The sequence below is a fragment of the Palaemon carinicauda genome, chromosome 21 (genome assembly GCF_036898095.1).
Source record: "Palaemon carinicauda isolate YSFRI2023 chromosome 21, ASM3689809v2, whole genome shotgun sequence".
Taxonomy (NCBI): domain Eukaryota; kingdom Metazoa; phylum Arthropoda; class Malacostraca; order Decapoda; family Palaemonidae; genus Palaemon; species Palaemon carinicauda.
Window position 1 is genome coordinate 17813181 of NC_090745.1, and position 16053 is coordinate 17829233.

At 43.5% G+C, this 16053-nt stretch overlaps 1 protein-coding gene across 2 annotated transcripts in view; it reads left to right on the forward strand.

Moving 5' to 3' along the window:
* cta (Guanine nucleotide-binding protein subunit alpha cta) overlaps window positions 1-16053 on the forward strand; it is a 63938-nt gene that overhangs the window by 24772 nt on the left and 23113 nt on the right. For both annotated transcript variants that reach the window (XM_068344844.1, XM_068344845.1), the window contains exons 3-4: window positions 11888-12034; window positions 14365-14565. In XM_068344844.1, coding sequence (XP_068200945.1) covers window positions 11888-12034; window positions 14365-14565 — 348 coding nt within the window. The remainder of the gene's footprint in view (window positions 1-11887; window positions 12035-14364; window positions 14566-16053) is intronic.

Here is a 16053-nt window from a genome sequence, read left to right on the forward strand (position 1 = left end):
CCTGGCAGCAAAGGCATACATGTGGGCCTTGGACAATGTGGTAGGCCTGAGAACAAAGTTCATTCTTGGGAAACAGAACAAGTTATTACCGTGTGGAGTTCAGCCTCCTGGACCTAAACAGAATAAACTACAAGATTGTCTCAGCAGACGGAAAAAGTCTTACTTGTTCCAGTATGCAATGTTCCTCGAAATAAATTCACTTGTATCATTTCCTTGTCAGGTAAACAAATGCAGAAAAAATACCGAACAAACCGAGCCCGAGAGGGCGAGTGGTTTGGTCAAGAGTGGTCTTTTCATCCTCAATTGGCAAAGACAGTTATAATTTTATGGAGTTTCCCAACCATTGACCAGCCTAAACCATAAACTTCCATTTTATTGCTCACCAATCCCGGGTCTAGTGGGGCTCATCGAGGACTTGTTTCAGCACCTCTGGAACAGGATGGCTTTGTACGCCTTCCCTCCGTTTTGCCTGATAAGAAGAGTCCTTAACAGGGTCCTAGTCACACCAAACCTCTGGTTAGTAGGTTGTTGGTAGTATGTTGGCCAGGACACCAGCCACCCATTTGAGATACTACTGCTAGAGAGTTATTTGGTCCTTTGTTTGGCCGGACAGTACTGCATTGGATCCCTCTCTCTAGTTACTGTTCATTTTTCCTTTGCCTGCGCATACACCGAATAGTCTGGCATATTCTTTCTACATTCTCCCTGTTCGCATATACCCAAAATCACTTGATACTCTAAACAATTCTTCGCTTAAGGAGTTAACTACTGCACTGTAATTGTTGTGGCTAATTTCTTCTTGCAAGGGTAGAAGAGATGCTTTAGCTATGTTAAGCGTCCCTTCTAGGAGGAGGACTCTCCAAAATCAAATCATTGTTCTTTAGTCTTGGATAGTGCCATAGCCTGTGTACCATGGTCTTGCACTATCTTGGGGTAGAGTTCTCTTGCTTGAGGGTACACTCGGGCATACCATTTTCTCATTTCTTTCTTCTTTTTTTCCCAAAAGTTAATAGTTTATGTGTGAAAGATCTATTGTAAAGTTGTTACTGTTCTTAAAATATTTTTGTTTATCACTTCTTTTGTAGTTTATTTATTTCCTTTCTTCATTGGGCTATTTTTCCCTGTTGAAGCCCTTACACCAAGGTGGCCCTGCATGAAGTGGTACCCAGTCCTAGTCCCCTTCCATGTGGAAGATCCTTGAGAACTACCAGGTGAGGCCAGCCCCACATGCTAAGATACCACATCGCACTATCATCCCTGTTTCTCTATGGGTGGAGACCATCCATTTCTTCCTTGGAAAGAACAGGTTTTCGAACAGGGCTGCGAGAGAGATGTCGGCATAGCTCAGAAAATCCTTCACAGCTCTACCAAGAAAAATTTGCAGTTTTCTGTACTTAGTATTGGAGGAAGGACATCTCTCATATCTCAGCTTTTGTGTGTGATAGCTGACTTCCTGGTTTTCCTCTGATTACTCAAACAGTTGTCAGTGGCTGCAGTAAAGGACTACCAGGCAGTATTAGGCCAGACCTTCTGACTCAAAGGTCTTGACATGGGAACCTCCAGGGAGATCTCTATACTCATTAGGAGTTTTGAGTCATTGTGTCTACCCAGGTATATCTTCTGGAATATGACAGCAGGAAGGTCTTAGGATCCCTCAAAAAGGCCCCATTTGAACCTCTTTCGACAGGGACCTAATCGTCAAGGCAGTTTTTCTCCTGGCACTGGCATCGTTTAAGAAAGTTGGTGAGATCCACGATATCTCCTACCAGGTCTCGCACGTGGTGCGAGGGAAAGAGATGACATTCAAGTTTGAGCCGAAATTCGTAGCAAAGACTCAGAACCCGGCAGTTCTAGACGAGCCAGAAGATCTCTCTCCCATCACGACCATCAAGAAGTACCTGAAATAGACTGTAAACTGCTGACCAGCTATTCAGAACTTGTTTGTTGCCATAAGTTGGGTAAAGAAGGTCTGTAGAATCACCATCTCTTTTTGGCTATGGAATATGATCAGGAGGACATACGAGAGCAGGGGTAATGCAACCCAGCTGCTATTAAGGCTCACAAAGTATGAGTGGTGGAGACAACTATGGTCTTCAGGGAAAATTCTTTGTATGACAAGGGCTGAAGACAGGAGTATGTAAGAGACAGTCGACCTTCACAGCGCACTACTATCGATAAGTTACATACAGGTCTTTGGACACCTCCTAGGGGCTGGTTGTAGCAGCACAACAAGTGATTTAGGTCCTGGGTCAGATGCATCTGAATCTGAACAAAGTGTGAAAGCATGTAAATGGCAAATACTGTACATACTTTACTTCCCCCCTTTCTCTCCTCCTATCAATGACGCATGGTCCTTCACCCAAGCAAGAAGCAGTATACCATCTGAGACTACGGAGAAATAGTGGTGTATGGTACATGAAACACGATCTTCTCCTTGGAAAGAGTGAGAAGGTTAGGCCTATTCAGATGAACCCTGTTAGTTTCATTTAGCCTTCCAAAAACCCAAGGATTCCCCCTTATCAAGGGTAGCTTGTGCGGAACTACATCTGGTTCTCACCTCCCTTGTATACTGTAGAACTGAGAATAGATGCTGAGAGAATGGGCTAGTCATAAAGGTTTCTCTAGGTCAGATTAGGTAGGGTTTCCCCCCTCGTATCTGTGATTAACTATTTAAAGAACAAGGGTTTTATATTTGTGTCTGTGATTAACTATTTAAAGAACAAGGGTTTTATATTTGTGTCTGAAGAAATCGCAAATTTTAATTACTGTACTGGAAATTGTATTTTTCCTAATTATACAATTTTTCCTAATTATACAAACCTGAGTCTTTTAAAGTTTTACTTCCCACCTCACCACCCTGCAAACCATATAGCTCTGGGATCAGAATGGGAAATTGGCTCATGTGGAAGAACTGGGTAATTCCCCATCTCTCCTACACTCCTGCAGTTGGTCTCACCAGATGTTTTTATTTACCCAGCTAGGTCAGTGATGCAGTTGTTGGACTCCTATTTAAAGGATGTAGGTTTGAAATTTGTGTTTTTCAATATTAAACTTACCCGATGATCATATAGCTGTCAGCTCTGCTGCCCGACAGAAAAAACCTACGGGCGGAATACGCCAGCGATCGCTATACAGGTGGGGGTGTACATCAACAGCGCCATCTGTCGAACAGGTACTCAAGTACTCGATGTCAACACAGAACCAATTTTCTCTCTGTCGTGCCACCGGCAAGACCTACTGAATACGCTCTTGTTTTCTGGATTGATTTTCACGTTATTTGGTGAAGTATTCATTTCTGGTTATTAGCTATCGCTGTGCAGAAGTTATCTTCAATACTTCCTTGCATTCTTTTTTTGGATTTTGGATTATTTGTTGACGACTTGGATAGATTTTGAATTCCCCCCTTTGACTAATTCAAGATGTCTGACCCTTCTCAAGTCCCCAAGTACAGGAAATGTTGCGCTAGGGACTGTTCAAGGCGTCTTCCGAAGGCCTCTATCGATCCGCACACCGTTTGTTCCAATTGTAGGGGTAAAGCCTGTCAATTGGAAGATCGATGTGAGGAATGCGCTGGGCTTTCGGAATTCGGGTTTCAAGAATTCCTGAAATATGCACGTAGGCTAGAGAAGGATAGGATCAGGAGGAGTTCGTCTCGCTCAATTGATTTTTCCTCTCCCCATGCCCCTCAACCTATTCCTTCCCCTGTAGTGGTTGCACCCGACCCCCCTGCTAGCTCTCATCAACCTTCAATGGCAGATATGATGCGTGCCATTCAGGCTCTAGGTGAGAGAGTCGAGTCATTGGCGAATGACCGCAATCAACTCATGGCTGACGTCAGAGAGTTGAAAGGTAAAAGTGCAGTGGGAAGTGAAGTGAGTGTCAGTGCAGTGAAAAGTGTCAGTGTTACGCATGAGGGTGCGTCTGTTCGTGCCTGTCGTCCTCCCAGTCCGGGACCTCTTGCAAGCTCCCAAGCCCAGGGGAGAAGCAATGTCGTACGACCAAAGGGTTCGACAGGCTTTAATCAGCGTACAGACGTACCCTCCGTGGTTTCGGACGTATCTTACCTAGATCGTCCCACCCACAAGAAGACGAGTGAGCCCATTCATTCCTCGTCTGCGGAAGAGGTTTCTCGACAGAAACGATGGACCAAGGTCTCACGGCCTCTTAAACGTAAGGTCCCTTCCGAGCTAGTCCAACGGCCCAGGTGTAGCCACTGGGTCAGTTCGGACTCGCTGCAGTCCTCCGACGACTGCACACCTCCTAAGAGAGGCAAAGTGGTACCGCAACAGGCAGTAACTCCGTCTGTTGCCGCACCCGCTGTTTTAGACCCTCAGTCACAACGGACAGTACCTTCGTCTGTTGCCGCTTTTGTAGACCCTAAGTGGTCTTTGCTGCAGTCTATGCAGACTCAGTTAGCTGCGGTTATGCAGGAGTTTCGTGCGGAGAAGGTTGACGCTGCACCCGTTAGCCTACAACCTGCCACGGTTGTGCGCCCAGCAGACGCTGAGGCTGCCTGCTCCCACTCTCCAGCCGTGAGAGCTCCTCCACCCATGCGCAGTCGACCCTGCCAGACGCATGCTGACGTTCACAGACGCACGGAACCCTCCGTTGCCGTGCGTGAGCTACCACAACAACAGGAGGGTGGAGTTAGGCTGCCGTGTTTTGACGCGGTGCGTCAGCCTCCGCAACCCACGGTGGTCTCCGCAACCCACGGTGGTCTCCGCTATCCTTCCACAGTCGGGAGTAGACTCTTTGCGCACCCACTCAGCTTTGGTTGTTGCCAGTTCTCAGACTGACCAACAGTGGCATGATGTTGGGTCCAGTGCAGCCACGCATGCACCCGTGCTGCCGGACTCAGCCGTCCAGCCCACTCCGTTGCCTCTTCCTCCTCAACATTCAGACGATGGTATCTCTGATGATGACGAAGCTGCACATCTTGACGACCAACACTCGGACATCGAAGAACCCAAGACTACGCCTCCCTCCTTAGACTTTAGGAAAGTGCTTGCGCTGTTCAAGGATTTATATCCGGATCAGTTTGTGTCTGCAGCACCACGCTCGCCTCCCTCTGAGTTCGCTTTAGGCATGCAGTCAGCAGCACCTGCCTTTACGAAGCTCGTACTCGCTCGCTCGTCCAAGAGAGCTTTAAGGGTACTGGGAGAGTGGTTGCAGTCCAAGAAGCAACTTGGGAAGACATCCTTCATGTTTCCCCCGGTCAAGCTTGCTTCCAGATCTAGCGTCTGGTATGCCACGGGAGAAGTTCTCGGCTTGGGAGTTCCTGCCTCTGCCCAGGGCGACTTCTCAAGTCTGGTAGACTCTCCCCGCAGGCTGGCTATGAGACGCTCCAAGATTTGCTGGACTCCTTCGGATATGGACCATCTTATGAAGGGAGTTTTTCGCGCATTCGAGGTCTTTAAATTCTTGGACTGGTGTTTGGGAGCGTTGAGCAGGAAGACCTCCCCTTCTGATAAGGAAACTTCCATGCTCATCATGTCCTGCATGGACAAAGCCATACGGGATGGTTCTAGTGAGCTTGCGGCTTCTTTCGTGTCTGGGGTTCTCAAGAAGCGAGATCACCTTTGCTCCTTCTTGTCAGCTGGAGTCACCCCATGTCAAAAGTCGGAGCTTATGTTTGCTCCACTCTCGAAGTGTCTCTTCCCTGAAGAGTTGATTAAGGAGATTGCTGCCTCCTTGATCCAGAAAGACACCCATGACTTGGTGGCGTCTTCTGCACGCCATGCTCATCATGTCCTGCATGGACAAAGCCATACGGGATGGTTCTAGTGAGCTTGCGGCTTCTTTCGTGTCTGGGGTTCTCAAGAAGCGAGATCACCTTTGCTCCTTCTTGTCAGCTGGAGTCACCCCATGTCAAAAGTCGGAGCTTATGTTTGCTCCACTCTCGAAGTGTCTCTTCCCTGAAGAGTTGATTAAGGAGATTGCTGCCTCCTTGATCCAGAAAGACACCCTTGACTTGGTGGCGTCTTCTGCACGCAAAACCACCCCTTTGCCCTCCGTACCTAGACCCAGGATGGACACTCCAGCATCAAGGTTCATTCCGCCCTTTCGTGGCAGAGCCTCCAGCAGAGGAGGTGCTCGTGCCGGAAGTCAACGTGGGAGTAAGAAGAAGGGTTCCAAGTCCTCTAGAGGCAGAGTCTGACTGCCACCTTCTTCAGACAGCAGTGGGAGCCAGGCTCAAGAACTACTGGCAGGCCTGGGAGAACAGGGGCGCAGACGCACAGTCTGTGAAGTTACTCAGGGAGGGGTACAAGATTCCATTCTTACGCAAGCCCCCTCTAGCAACAACTCCCATCGACCTCTCTCCCAGGTACAGAGAGGAGGACAAGAGACTAGCTTTACAGCAAGAGGTGTCTCTCTTACTACAAAAGGGAGCGGTAGTCATAGTCCGGGACCATCAATCCCCGGGCTTCTACAACCGCCTCTTCTTAGTGCCGAAGAAGACAGGAGGGTGGAGACCGGTGCTAGACGTCAGTTCTCTGAATGTCTTTGTCACAAAGCAGACGTTCACCATGGAGACGACAAAGTCGGTTCTAGCATCGATCAGGAAGGAAGACTGGATGGTCTCGTTAGACCTAAAGGACGCTTACTTTCACGTCCCCATCCACCCAGATTCCCAACCTTTTCTAAGGTTCGTTTTCGGGAAGGTTGTCTACCAGTTCCAAGCCCTGTGCTTTGGCCTAAGCACGGCACCTCTAGTTTTTACCAAACTGATGAGGAATATTGCCAAATTCCTGCATTTAGCAAACATCAAAGCCTCCCTCTATTTGGAAGACTGGCTTTTAAGAGCTGCGTCAAGTCGTCGCTGTCTGGAGAATCTACAGTGGACTCTAGATCTGACCAAGGAATTGGGTCTCCTGGTCAATATAGAAAAGTCCCAACTCGTCCCATCCCAAACTATAGTATACCTAGGAATGGAGATTCAGAGTCAAGCTTTTCGGGCTTTTCCGTCGGCCCCCAGAATCAGTCAAGCCCAAGAATGCATCCAGTCCATGCTGAAGAAGGACCGATGTTCAGTCAGACAGTGGATGAGTCTGATAGGGACGCTTTCATCACTGGACCAGTTCATCGCGTTAGGGAGACTCCACCTCCGCCCTCTTCAATTTCACTTAGCTGCTCACTGGCGAAAGGACAAGGCGCTAGAAGCGGTCTCGGTTCCTATTTCCGAGAAGATGAAGTCGTCACTGACTTGGTGGAAGAACAACATTCTCCTCAGGGAGGGTCTGCCACTGGCTGTTCAGACCCCCGACCACCTTCTCTTCTCGGACGCATCGGACACGGGCTGGGGTGCGACGTTGGACGGTCGGGAATGCTCGGGCACGTGGAATGCGGTTCAAAGCGAGTTACACATCAACTGCAAGGAGCTACTGGCAGTTCATCTGGCCTTGAGAAGCTTCAAGTCCCTCCTTCTAGGCAAGGTGGTGGAGGTGAACTCCGACAACACCACAGCCCTGGCGTACATCTCCAAGCAAGGAGGGACTCATTCGAGGATGTTGTAAGAGATCGCAAGGGACCTCCTCACCTGGTCAAGAGATCGAAACATATCCCTTGTAACGAGGTTCATTCAAGGCGACATGAATGTCATGGCAGACCGCCTCAGCCGGAAGGGTCAAATCATCCCAACAGAGTGGACCCTTCACAAGAATGTATGCAACAGACTATGGGCATTGTGGGGCCAGCCCACCATAGATCTGTTCGCAACCTCGATGACCAAGAGGCTCCCAATTTATTGTTCACCGATTCCGGACCCAGCAGCAGTTCACATAGATGCCTTTCTTCTGGATTGGTCCCATCTAGACCTTTATGCGTTCCCCCCGTTCAAGATTGTCAACAGAGTACTGCAGAAGTTCGCCTCTCACGAAGGGACAAGGTTGACGTTGGTTGCTCCCCTCTGGCCCGCGAGAGAATGGTTCACCGAGGTACTGCAATGGCTAGTAGACGTTCCCAGAACACTTCCTCTAAGAGTGGACCTTCTGCGTCAGCCGCATGTAAAGAAGGTACACCCAAGCCTCCACGCTCTTCGTCTGACTGCCTTCAGACTATCGAAAGACTCTCGAGAGCTAGAGGCTTTTCGAAGGAGGCAGCCAGAGCGATTGCTAGAGCTAGGAGGACATCCACTCTCAAAGTCTACCAGTCGAAGTGGGAAGTCTTCCGAAGCTGGTGCAAGTCCAAATCAGTATCCTCAACCAGTACCTCTGTAACTCAGATAGCTGACTTCCTTTTATACCTAAGGAAGGAAAGATCCCTTTCAGCTCCCACGATCAAGGGTTACAGAAGCATGTTGGCAGCAGTCTTCCGTCACAGAGGCTTAGATCTTTCCAACAACAAAGATCTACAGGACCTCCTTAAGTCTTTTGAGACCTCGAAGGAGCGTCGGTTGGCCACACCAGGTTGGAACTTAGACGTGGTACTAAGGTTCCTTATGTCAGCAAGGTTCGAACCACTTCAATCAGCCTCTTTAAAAGATCTCACGTTGAATACTCTTTTCCTCGTCTGCTTAGCAACAGCTAAAAGAGTCAGTGAGATACACGCCTTCAGCAGGAACATTGGAATTACATCTGAAACGGCTACATGTTCCTTACAGCTTGGTTTCTTAGCCAAAAACGAACTTCCTTCTCGTCCTTGGCCCAAATCGTTCGATATTCCAAGCCTTGCTAATTTGGTTGGAAATGAACAAGAAAGAGTACTATGCCCGGTAAGAGCTCTTAAGTACTATTTGAAACGGACTAAGCCATTACGTGGTCAATCACAAGCTTTATGGTGCGCCATTAAGAAACCTTCTTTACCAATGTCGAAGAATGCAGTTTCTTATTATATCAGACTTTTAATTCGAGAAGCTCATTCCCATCTGAATGAGGAGGACCATGCTTTGCTGAAGGTAAGGACACATGAAGTTAGAGCTGTCGCAACTTCAGTGGCCTTCAAACAAAACAGATCTCTGCAGAGTGTAATGGATGCAACCTATTGGAGAAGCAAGTCAGTGTTCGCATCATTTTACCTTAAAGATGTCCAGTCTCTTTACGAGAACTGCTACACCCTGGGACCATTCGTAGCAGCGAGTGCAGTAGTGGGTGAGGGCTCAGCCACTACATTCCCATAATCCCATAACCTTTTTAATCTTTCTCTTGAAATGCTTTTTATTGTTGTTCTTTGGGTTGTCCGGAAGGCTAAGAAGCCTTTCGCATCCTGGTTGATTTGGCGGGTGGTCAAATTCTTTTTTGAGAAGCGCCTAGATTAGAGGATTTGATGAGGTCCTTTAGTATGGGTTGCAGCCCTTCATACTTCAGCTCCTAGGAGTCGCTCAGCATCCTGTGAGGATCGCGAGGCTCAGTAAGGAAGACGTACTTAAAAAGGCAGAGTAATTGTTCAAGTCGACTTCCTTACCAGGTACTTATTAATTTTATGTTTGTTATTTTGAATAACTGCTAAAATGAAATACGGAATACTTAGCTCTTAATGTTAACATATTTGCTGGTCTCTACCCACCCCCCTGGGTGTGAATCAGCTATATGATCATCGGGTAAGTTTAATATTGAAAAATGTTATTTTCATTAGTAAAATAAATTTTTTAATATACTTACCCGATGATCATAAATTAAAGGACCCACCCTTCCTCCCCAATAGAGACCCAGTGGACCGAGGAGAAAATTGGTTCTGTGTTGACATCGAGTACTTGAGTACCTGTTCGACAGATGGCGCTGTTGATGTACACCCCCACCTGTATAGCGATCGCTGGCGTATTCCGCCCGTAGGTTTTTTCTGTCGGGCAGCAGAGCTGACAGCTATATGATCATCGGGTAAGTATATTCAAAAATTTATTTTACTAATGAAAATAACATTTTTACAGCAAGTCTGCTTGAAAACTTTTCAAGTTGAGAACTCTTGAAGATAGGAACTAGTGTGTTTGCAAAACAATACAGAAAATCAAAATACAAATGAATTAAATTTTTTTAAAAGTATTATTGTATAGAAATATCTAGGAATTTTAGATCTATTAGTAGGCTACCTCACTATTGTTAGCAAGATCAGCCGACTGTAAATACAGTCCGCCCTCCCTTCTTGTGGGTTTATTCTTCATGATTTCGCTCGTTCGCAACACAGAATGGTATAACTTATTAGATAAAAAATCACATTCGCGAGTTCATAACTACTCTCGTGGTTCGATAATTTTAGACAGCCCTCGCTTCTTTTCACCCAGCTCTCTTCGTGCCACTTCCCTCTCTGCCCAACACAACATCCCATCTCATGCTGACTCAGCTCAGTCTTGCAATGTCTATCTTGCGTGTGAATCTCCCACTTCTTTCCTTTTAGAGCAGAATCATGTTTTCATGGAAAAAAAGTGATGTATTTGCATATGGTAGTACTGTACATACTCCTGGACGTTGTTTATATTTATGGGGTAATGAACTGTAAATGGGCAATTCCCTACAGTAATGCAAAAGAGACGACAATTCAAGAGTTGCGTCATGCTTCAAGACTGCTGCTAGAACTTTGTACGAGAATGGTTAGTACAGTAGTCATTGTATAAAATATGAACACTTAGTTCATCTTGAATGCAGTATCATATATACATATACAGTACGGTACAGTATTACAGTAATGTATATTATTGTTTATTTACTATACTGTATAGTACTGTAGGTAAATAATTACATGTACTGTACTCTACAATATGTAAATGCAGGTTACCTGTGCGGTGAGTTTTCAACAATGCAAGGCGTCGGAATGAAAACTGCAAACACTTGCAGTACCGTCAAGCTGTACATATATTACCGTCAAGCTGTACATATATTACAGTAATATACACTACAATATTAGCAAGTGTTATATTAGATAAGAGCAATAGTGTTTTGTTGTTTTAAGTGTCCCAATGACTACTGTATTGTTACATACTGTAACTTGGCCTTACCCTGTGCAGTACTAGATGTACACATGTGCACATGTACTTTACATGTGCTGAAATATTTTCATTCGATTACAAAATACTTCTACTGTGACAGAAAGCAAGTAAAAACAATATTAGGCAGTATTTATCGTGTAAATCGACCATGTGTAGGCAATGGGCAGTGAAGTGATAGGGTTAAGAGTCATCCCACCCTAGGGCAGTAAGTATTCACGGATTCTCGCTCTTCGTGCCTGTCTTTGTTACCTGCAAAGAGAGAGAGGCCTGACTGTAATGGAAATTATGGGGTTGTGGTTTATGAGCTGGAGCCCAAGTTAATTATGTTAAGACTAAAAACTTTTTAACTTGAAAACAGACTCTTGGACTGCATTGTGTTCTTATCCAGGTGACTGTATTTTTCATTACTGAAATTCATCCATATGTTTGCAGTTCTAAAAATTGGTAATCATAAAGATACTCCATAATTTTGTCTAATATCCTCTTCATCTTTTATGTTTTTACTGTAATTTCTTTTGTCTTTCTGTTTGAGTTGGACAGATTTACTTGCAGAAATATCCTTCTTCCATAAAGAATTTACTTCATGTACTCTCTGGGAATGGGAAGTTCTTTGCATACTTAATTTTTTTTACTATTACTGTTTCACTGTTTTTACTATTTCACTAAACTTCACCTAAAGAGAATCTGAACATGACTAATCCTACACATGTATCGCCGCGAGTCAGACAGAGGAGTGTAATGAGAGCCAAGATATGTATTATATGTAAAAATTCATGCATTTTTTACCATTGATATTTGATATTCACAATTTGTTCATATCTGAATTTGTGTAGGACATATTCACAATACTGAATTGGTATAAAGTTAAGGTAACGAATGTTCAATCTATATTTTCTTCATGAGATGAAAGCTAGTCTTTATGTTTGGTTTTCTATTAAATGAAGGGTGGTTTTTTATTCTTTTTTATTTCAGGTGAAGTTGTTATTACTGGGGGCTGGAGAGAGTGGTAAATCAACATTCCTTAAACAAATGCGAATTATTCACGGGTATCGCTTTGCTCATGATGAGATCGAAGAATACAGACAGACTATATACAAAAATATTGTTATGGGTATGAAGGTGAGGTATTTAAGCTTGGCTAAGCCTATGAATTTCATGGTTATTTGGATGTAATATATTTTACTAAGAATTATTGTTATTTATAAAAGATAGTTGTTCCTACACGAATAGAAACCTTAGTTCTTCAATAGGAGATTGATGCAAGCACAGTTCTAACTCGGAAGTTAAAAACGTATAATGAGGTGTCGGCAGTAGCTTGTAGTTACTGGCTGTTGTGGGAAGCCACCCCCCTTCTGCTGGTACCCTAAACAGTCACTTTGATTTTTGCTGCCGATAAACACTGACGTGCTATTGGCGTCCGCTTAAACTTGCTTGTTTTGAAAATTTATTTTTTTTTTCATTTTTGTGAGTATATGCTTGTCTATGCAGAAGGCAAACAGGTGGGACTCTGAGTGTTAGAAAAAAATGGTGCTTTCATGAGTGGCAGGGAAGTAAATCCTCATTCTTTGTGCCCTTTGTGCATGTGTCACGTTTTCATCCTGGAATTCTCCTGAAAGGAGCATTCACCCTCCTAGTAAGAGGCGTATGACAGTCTGCAGAAGACAACGACGAAGCGAGACTTTCCCCTCAGGCTCGTCCTCAAGATCAAAGAAGTCTGCAAGGCCTCCTCTTTCTTCCGTTGGTATTCTACCCTTTGACCCTTCCCTTTCTGTCTCTTCAGGAAATAAGTCAGGGAAGAGTGGTGCCAATTTGATAATTGGACGAATTTCAAGACCGGTGGACTCCTGTTTCCCCTAGCAAAACGGAAGACCTCCGTTGGAAGGATTCATCCTTTACAGATGCTCCAGTTGATGATGCTATGCTGCACCTCTGCTCTTAGCCTTTTGAGCCTAATTCCTCAATTAGGAATAAGACTTCTCTCAATATTGTTCTTGACAATGAGCCAGTACCCGTGCTGCCAACCGATATTTCGACCTTGGAACAGGCTTTTTGACCAACCCCACGAGGGTTCCCCAAAGTAGACACTAGTGAAAAGAGTGAGTTCTTCTCAGGAAATAGTGCCATTCATCCCTTGACTATTCTGCTTCTCATAAATGCACTCCCTTTTGCGCATGTTCACATTTATTGAATAACCCTACCTTGCCAGACCTTATCTGTGGTCAGCAGGTTCTGCAATGGTGGACCCCTTCTCTAGCACACTTACACTAGCGTGTAGTAGAGCACTTGCCATCCAATGGATTCACGGATAACAATTCCAATGATGGCGCGCTCAACACTAGCACACAAAGTTTTTATCACGATTGTAAAAATTTGCCTATGACTTGCATAGCTGTGGCGCGCTCTCACCCCTGCATGCTTAGCATTAGCACACAACATAGAACTTTTCTCATGATCCTAAAGGTTTGCTCATGGCGCCTTTAGCTTAAGGCATTTGTGACTGACTTTTAATGATTGCTATACATTCATAGGGTAGAGAGCGTTTCCCCAGGACATGAAATCATAATTAAAAGAAAGATCAACATGGTATGGAGAGCTTTTTGTTAACAAGATGAGATTATGAAACGTAAAATGCCTCTTTATCTAAAAATGAAAGTACTGTATTTAATCAGGTGGTCCTACCCATATTAACTTATGGATCAGATACTTGGAGCCATAAAGCCTTAGAGCATAAGCTACTTAGAACTCAAAGAGCTATGGACATGATGGGAATAACACCAAGAGACAGGAAAAGAGCAACATGGATACGAGAGCAAACTAAAGTAGAGGATATTCAAACAATATGCAAGTTAAAGAAATGGACATGGGCAGGACATATAATGAGAATGGAAGATAATAGATGGATATTGAGAATAATAGAATGGATCCCGAGAGATTGCAAAAGAAGCAGGGAAAGGAAGAGAAGGCGATGGATTGTTGAACTAAGAAAATTTGCTGGTATAGATTGGCATAGAAAGACCATAAACAGACGTGAGTGAAAGGACATGTCTGAGGCTTTTTTCCTGCAGAGGACTATCAGTGGCTGATGATGATGATGATAGGTATGTTCATTCAAAGTATTCACCTTGTTGCACAGCTCGCCGACACGTTCTTGATGATCTCTCGGCCCTTTTACTCTGGGATATACCTTAACTTCCTACCATCACCTTCCTCTTAAAGATCCCAGATGACTGTTCAGTGTATGCCAACACCTCGTTATAAGATTTTAACTGCCGAGTTCCAGCTGCGCTTGAATTATTCTCCTATTAAAGGACTCTGGCTTGTATATCGAGGAAAATACAAATGACTTAAAATTTGTGAATAGTTGCTCTATAACAGGGGGTTAATAAGGAAAGAATATAAGTTTGTGCCATAATTTTTTTGTGACTGATTTGAGTGTTTTATAATTTCAGGTATTATTAGATGCAAGAGATAAGTTGAGAATACCTTGGGGCGACCCTGATCGAGAGCAATATGGGCATCATGTTATGAAATTTATGGGTTCCATGTCCTTAGATCGACATGTTTTTCTTGAATATTCACCTAGTGTTAAAGAGCTTTGGAAAGATAGTGGTATTCGACAAGCTTACAGTAGACGGGCAGAATACCAGTTGGTAAGTCGTAAGAAACCTTTTTTTATGTTATTCCCCAACCTCCAAAGTGATTTTAATTATAACTCCTATTTGCTTGAATAGGGAAATATATAGAAATAGCACATGTTTCGCCTGTCATGGACTGCAGTTTGGCAACATATTTAAAATTTAATGCACAATCTGTGGAATGGAGAATTCTCTTATTGGATTTGTTAATTTGGTAATATAACAATAACAGGTTACTTTCAGATTCTTAGCTTTAATAGATGGTCTGACTGTAAACAGAAATTACTTTGAATGATCATTTGCAAAAAAATCTTTTATGATCAAATTTGGTTGTGGTTGGATCAGTTATCAGTGTTATTGTAGCACTTGAAAAATGTTACAGGATTATGGTACAATATAAGGGTAAGTGTGACACGCTTTCCAACCTGTAAAGATTTGCTCTGAGAAACTTTAGTCCATATTCTGATAACTTCTTTATGATTTGAATGTAAAGTCTATTGCAAAGTTGTACAGCAGTCTCCCACAATTTACTATAGAAGTATAAATCTTTTAACAGAAGTGGCATGTGTTAGAATGGGATTAATTTTTGAGAATTTTTACTCAATTTTTTGAAGACATTATGAATCTGATATTAACCTCTGAATTTAACAGTGCGACATGATATAAAATAAATAATGTGTTGCTAAGACCAGTTCCCTAAATAGGACTTTAATTTTTTAATCTCAAGGTATAAACATTTTATTATGTGGTTACCTGGAATTCCTTATTTTTAAAAAAAAAAATTTGGTAGATATTTCGGTAATCCCACATTATTTTATGGTGTTTCCAAAATAGATTAGTGTCCCTTTGTTACATCTGACTAGATAGCTCAAGTCATAGTTTATTTATCCTATTTAATACCTTGTTTACTATGAAACTTATTTTGTTCTTATAATTATGTGAATGGCAATTGAATTATTTTCTTCTAAATTGTGAGGTAACTGTTGCTTTAAAGTTTTACATTTTTCAACAGGCAGTTTGGCTGTAAAAATAAAAGAAATGCACTGTTTATATCAGTCAGGAGATTTAAATCATAACTGTAAACTGCAATACTGTCAAGGATTTTGTTCTTTGGAATGAAATTGCCCTAGGGTTAGCAAATTATGGATTCAATTTTAAATGAAGTATTACATAACTATCAGAAATTGTAATTTTTCAATATTAATCTTACCCGATGATCATGTAGCTGTCAACTCTGTTGCCCGACAGAAATCTAAGGTCGGGATACGCCAGCGATCGCTATACAGGTGGGGGTGTACACAACAGCGCCATCTGTGAGCAGGTACTCAAGTACTTCTTGTCAACAAGAACTCAATTTTTCCTCTGTCGTGCCACAGGCAAGACCTACTAAATACGCCGTCCCTAACTGGTTTTGTTTTCACAACGTTTTGGTGAAGTACACTATTCCAGTTTTGAGCTTTCGCTATGCAGGGGTTTTATCTTCATTTCAAAACTTGAACTCGT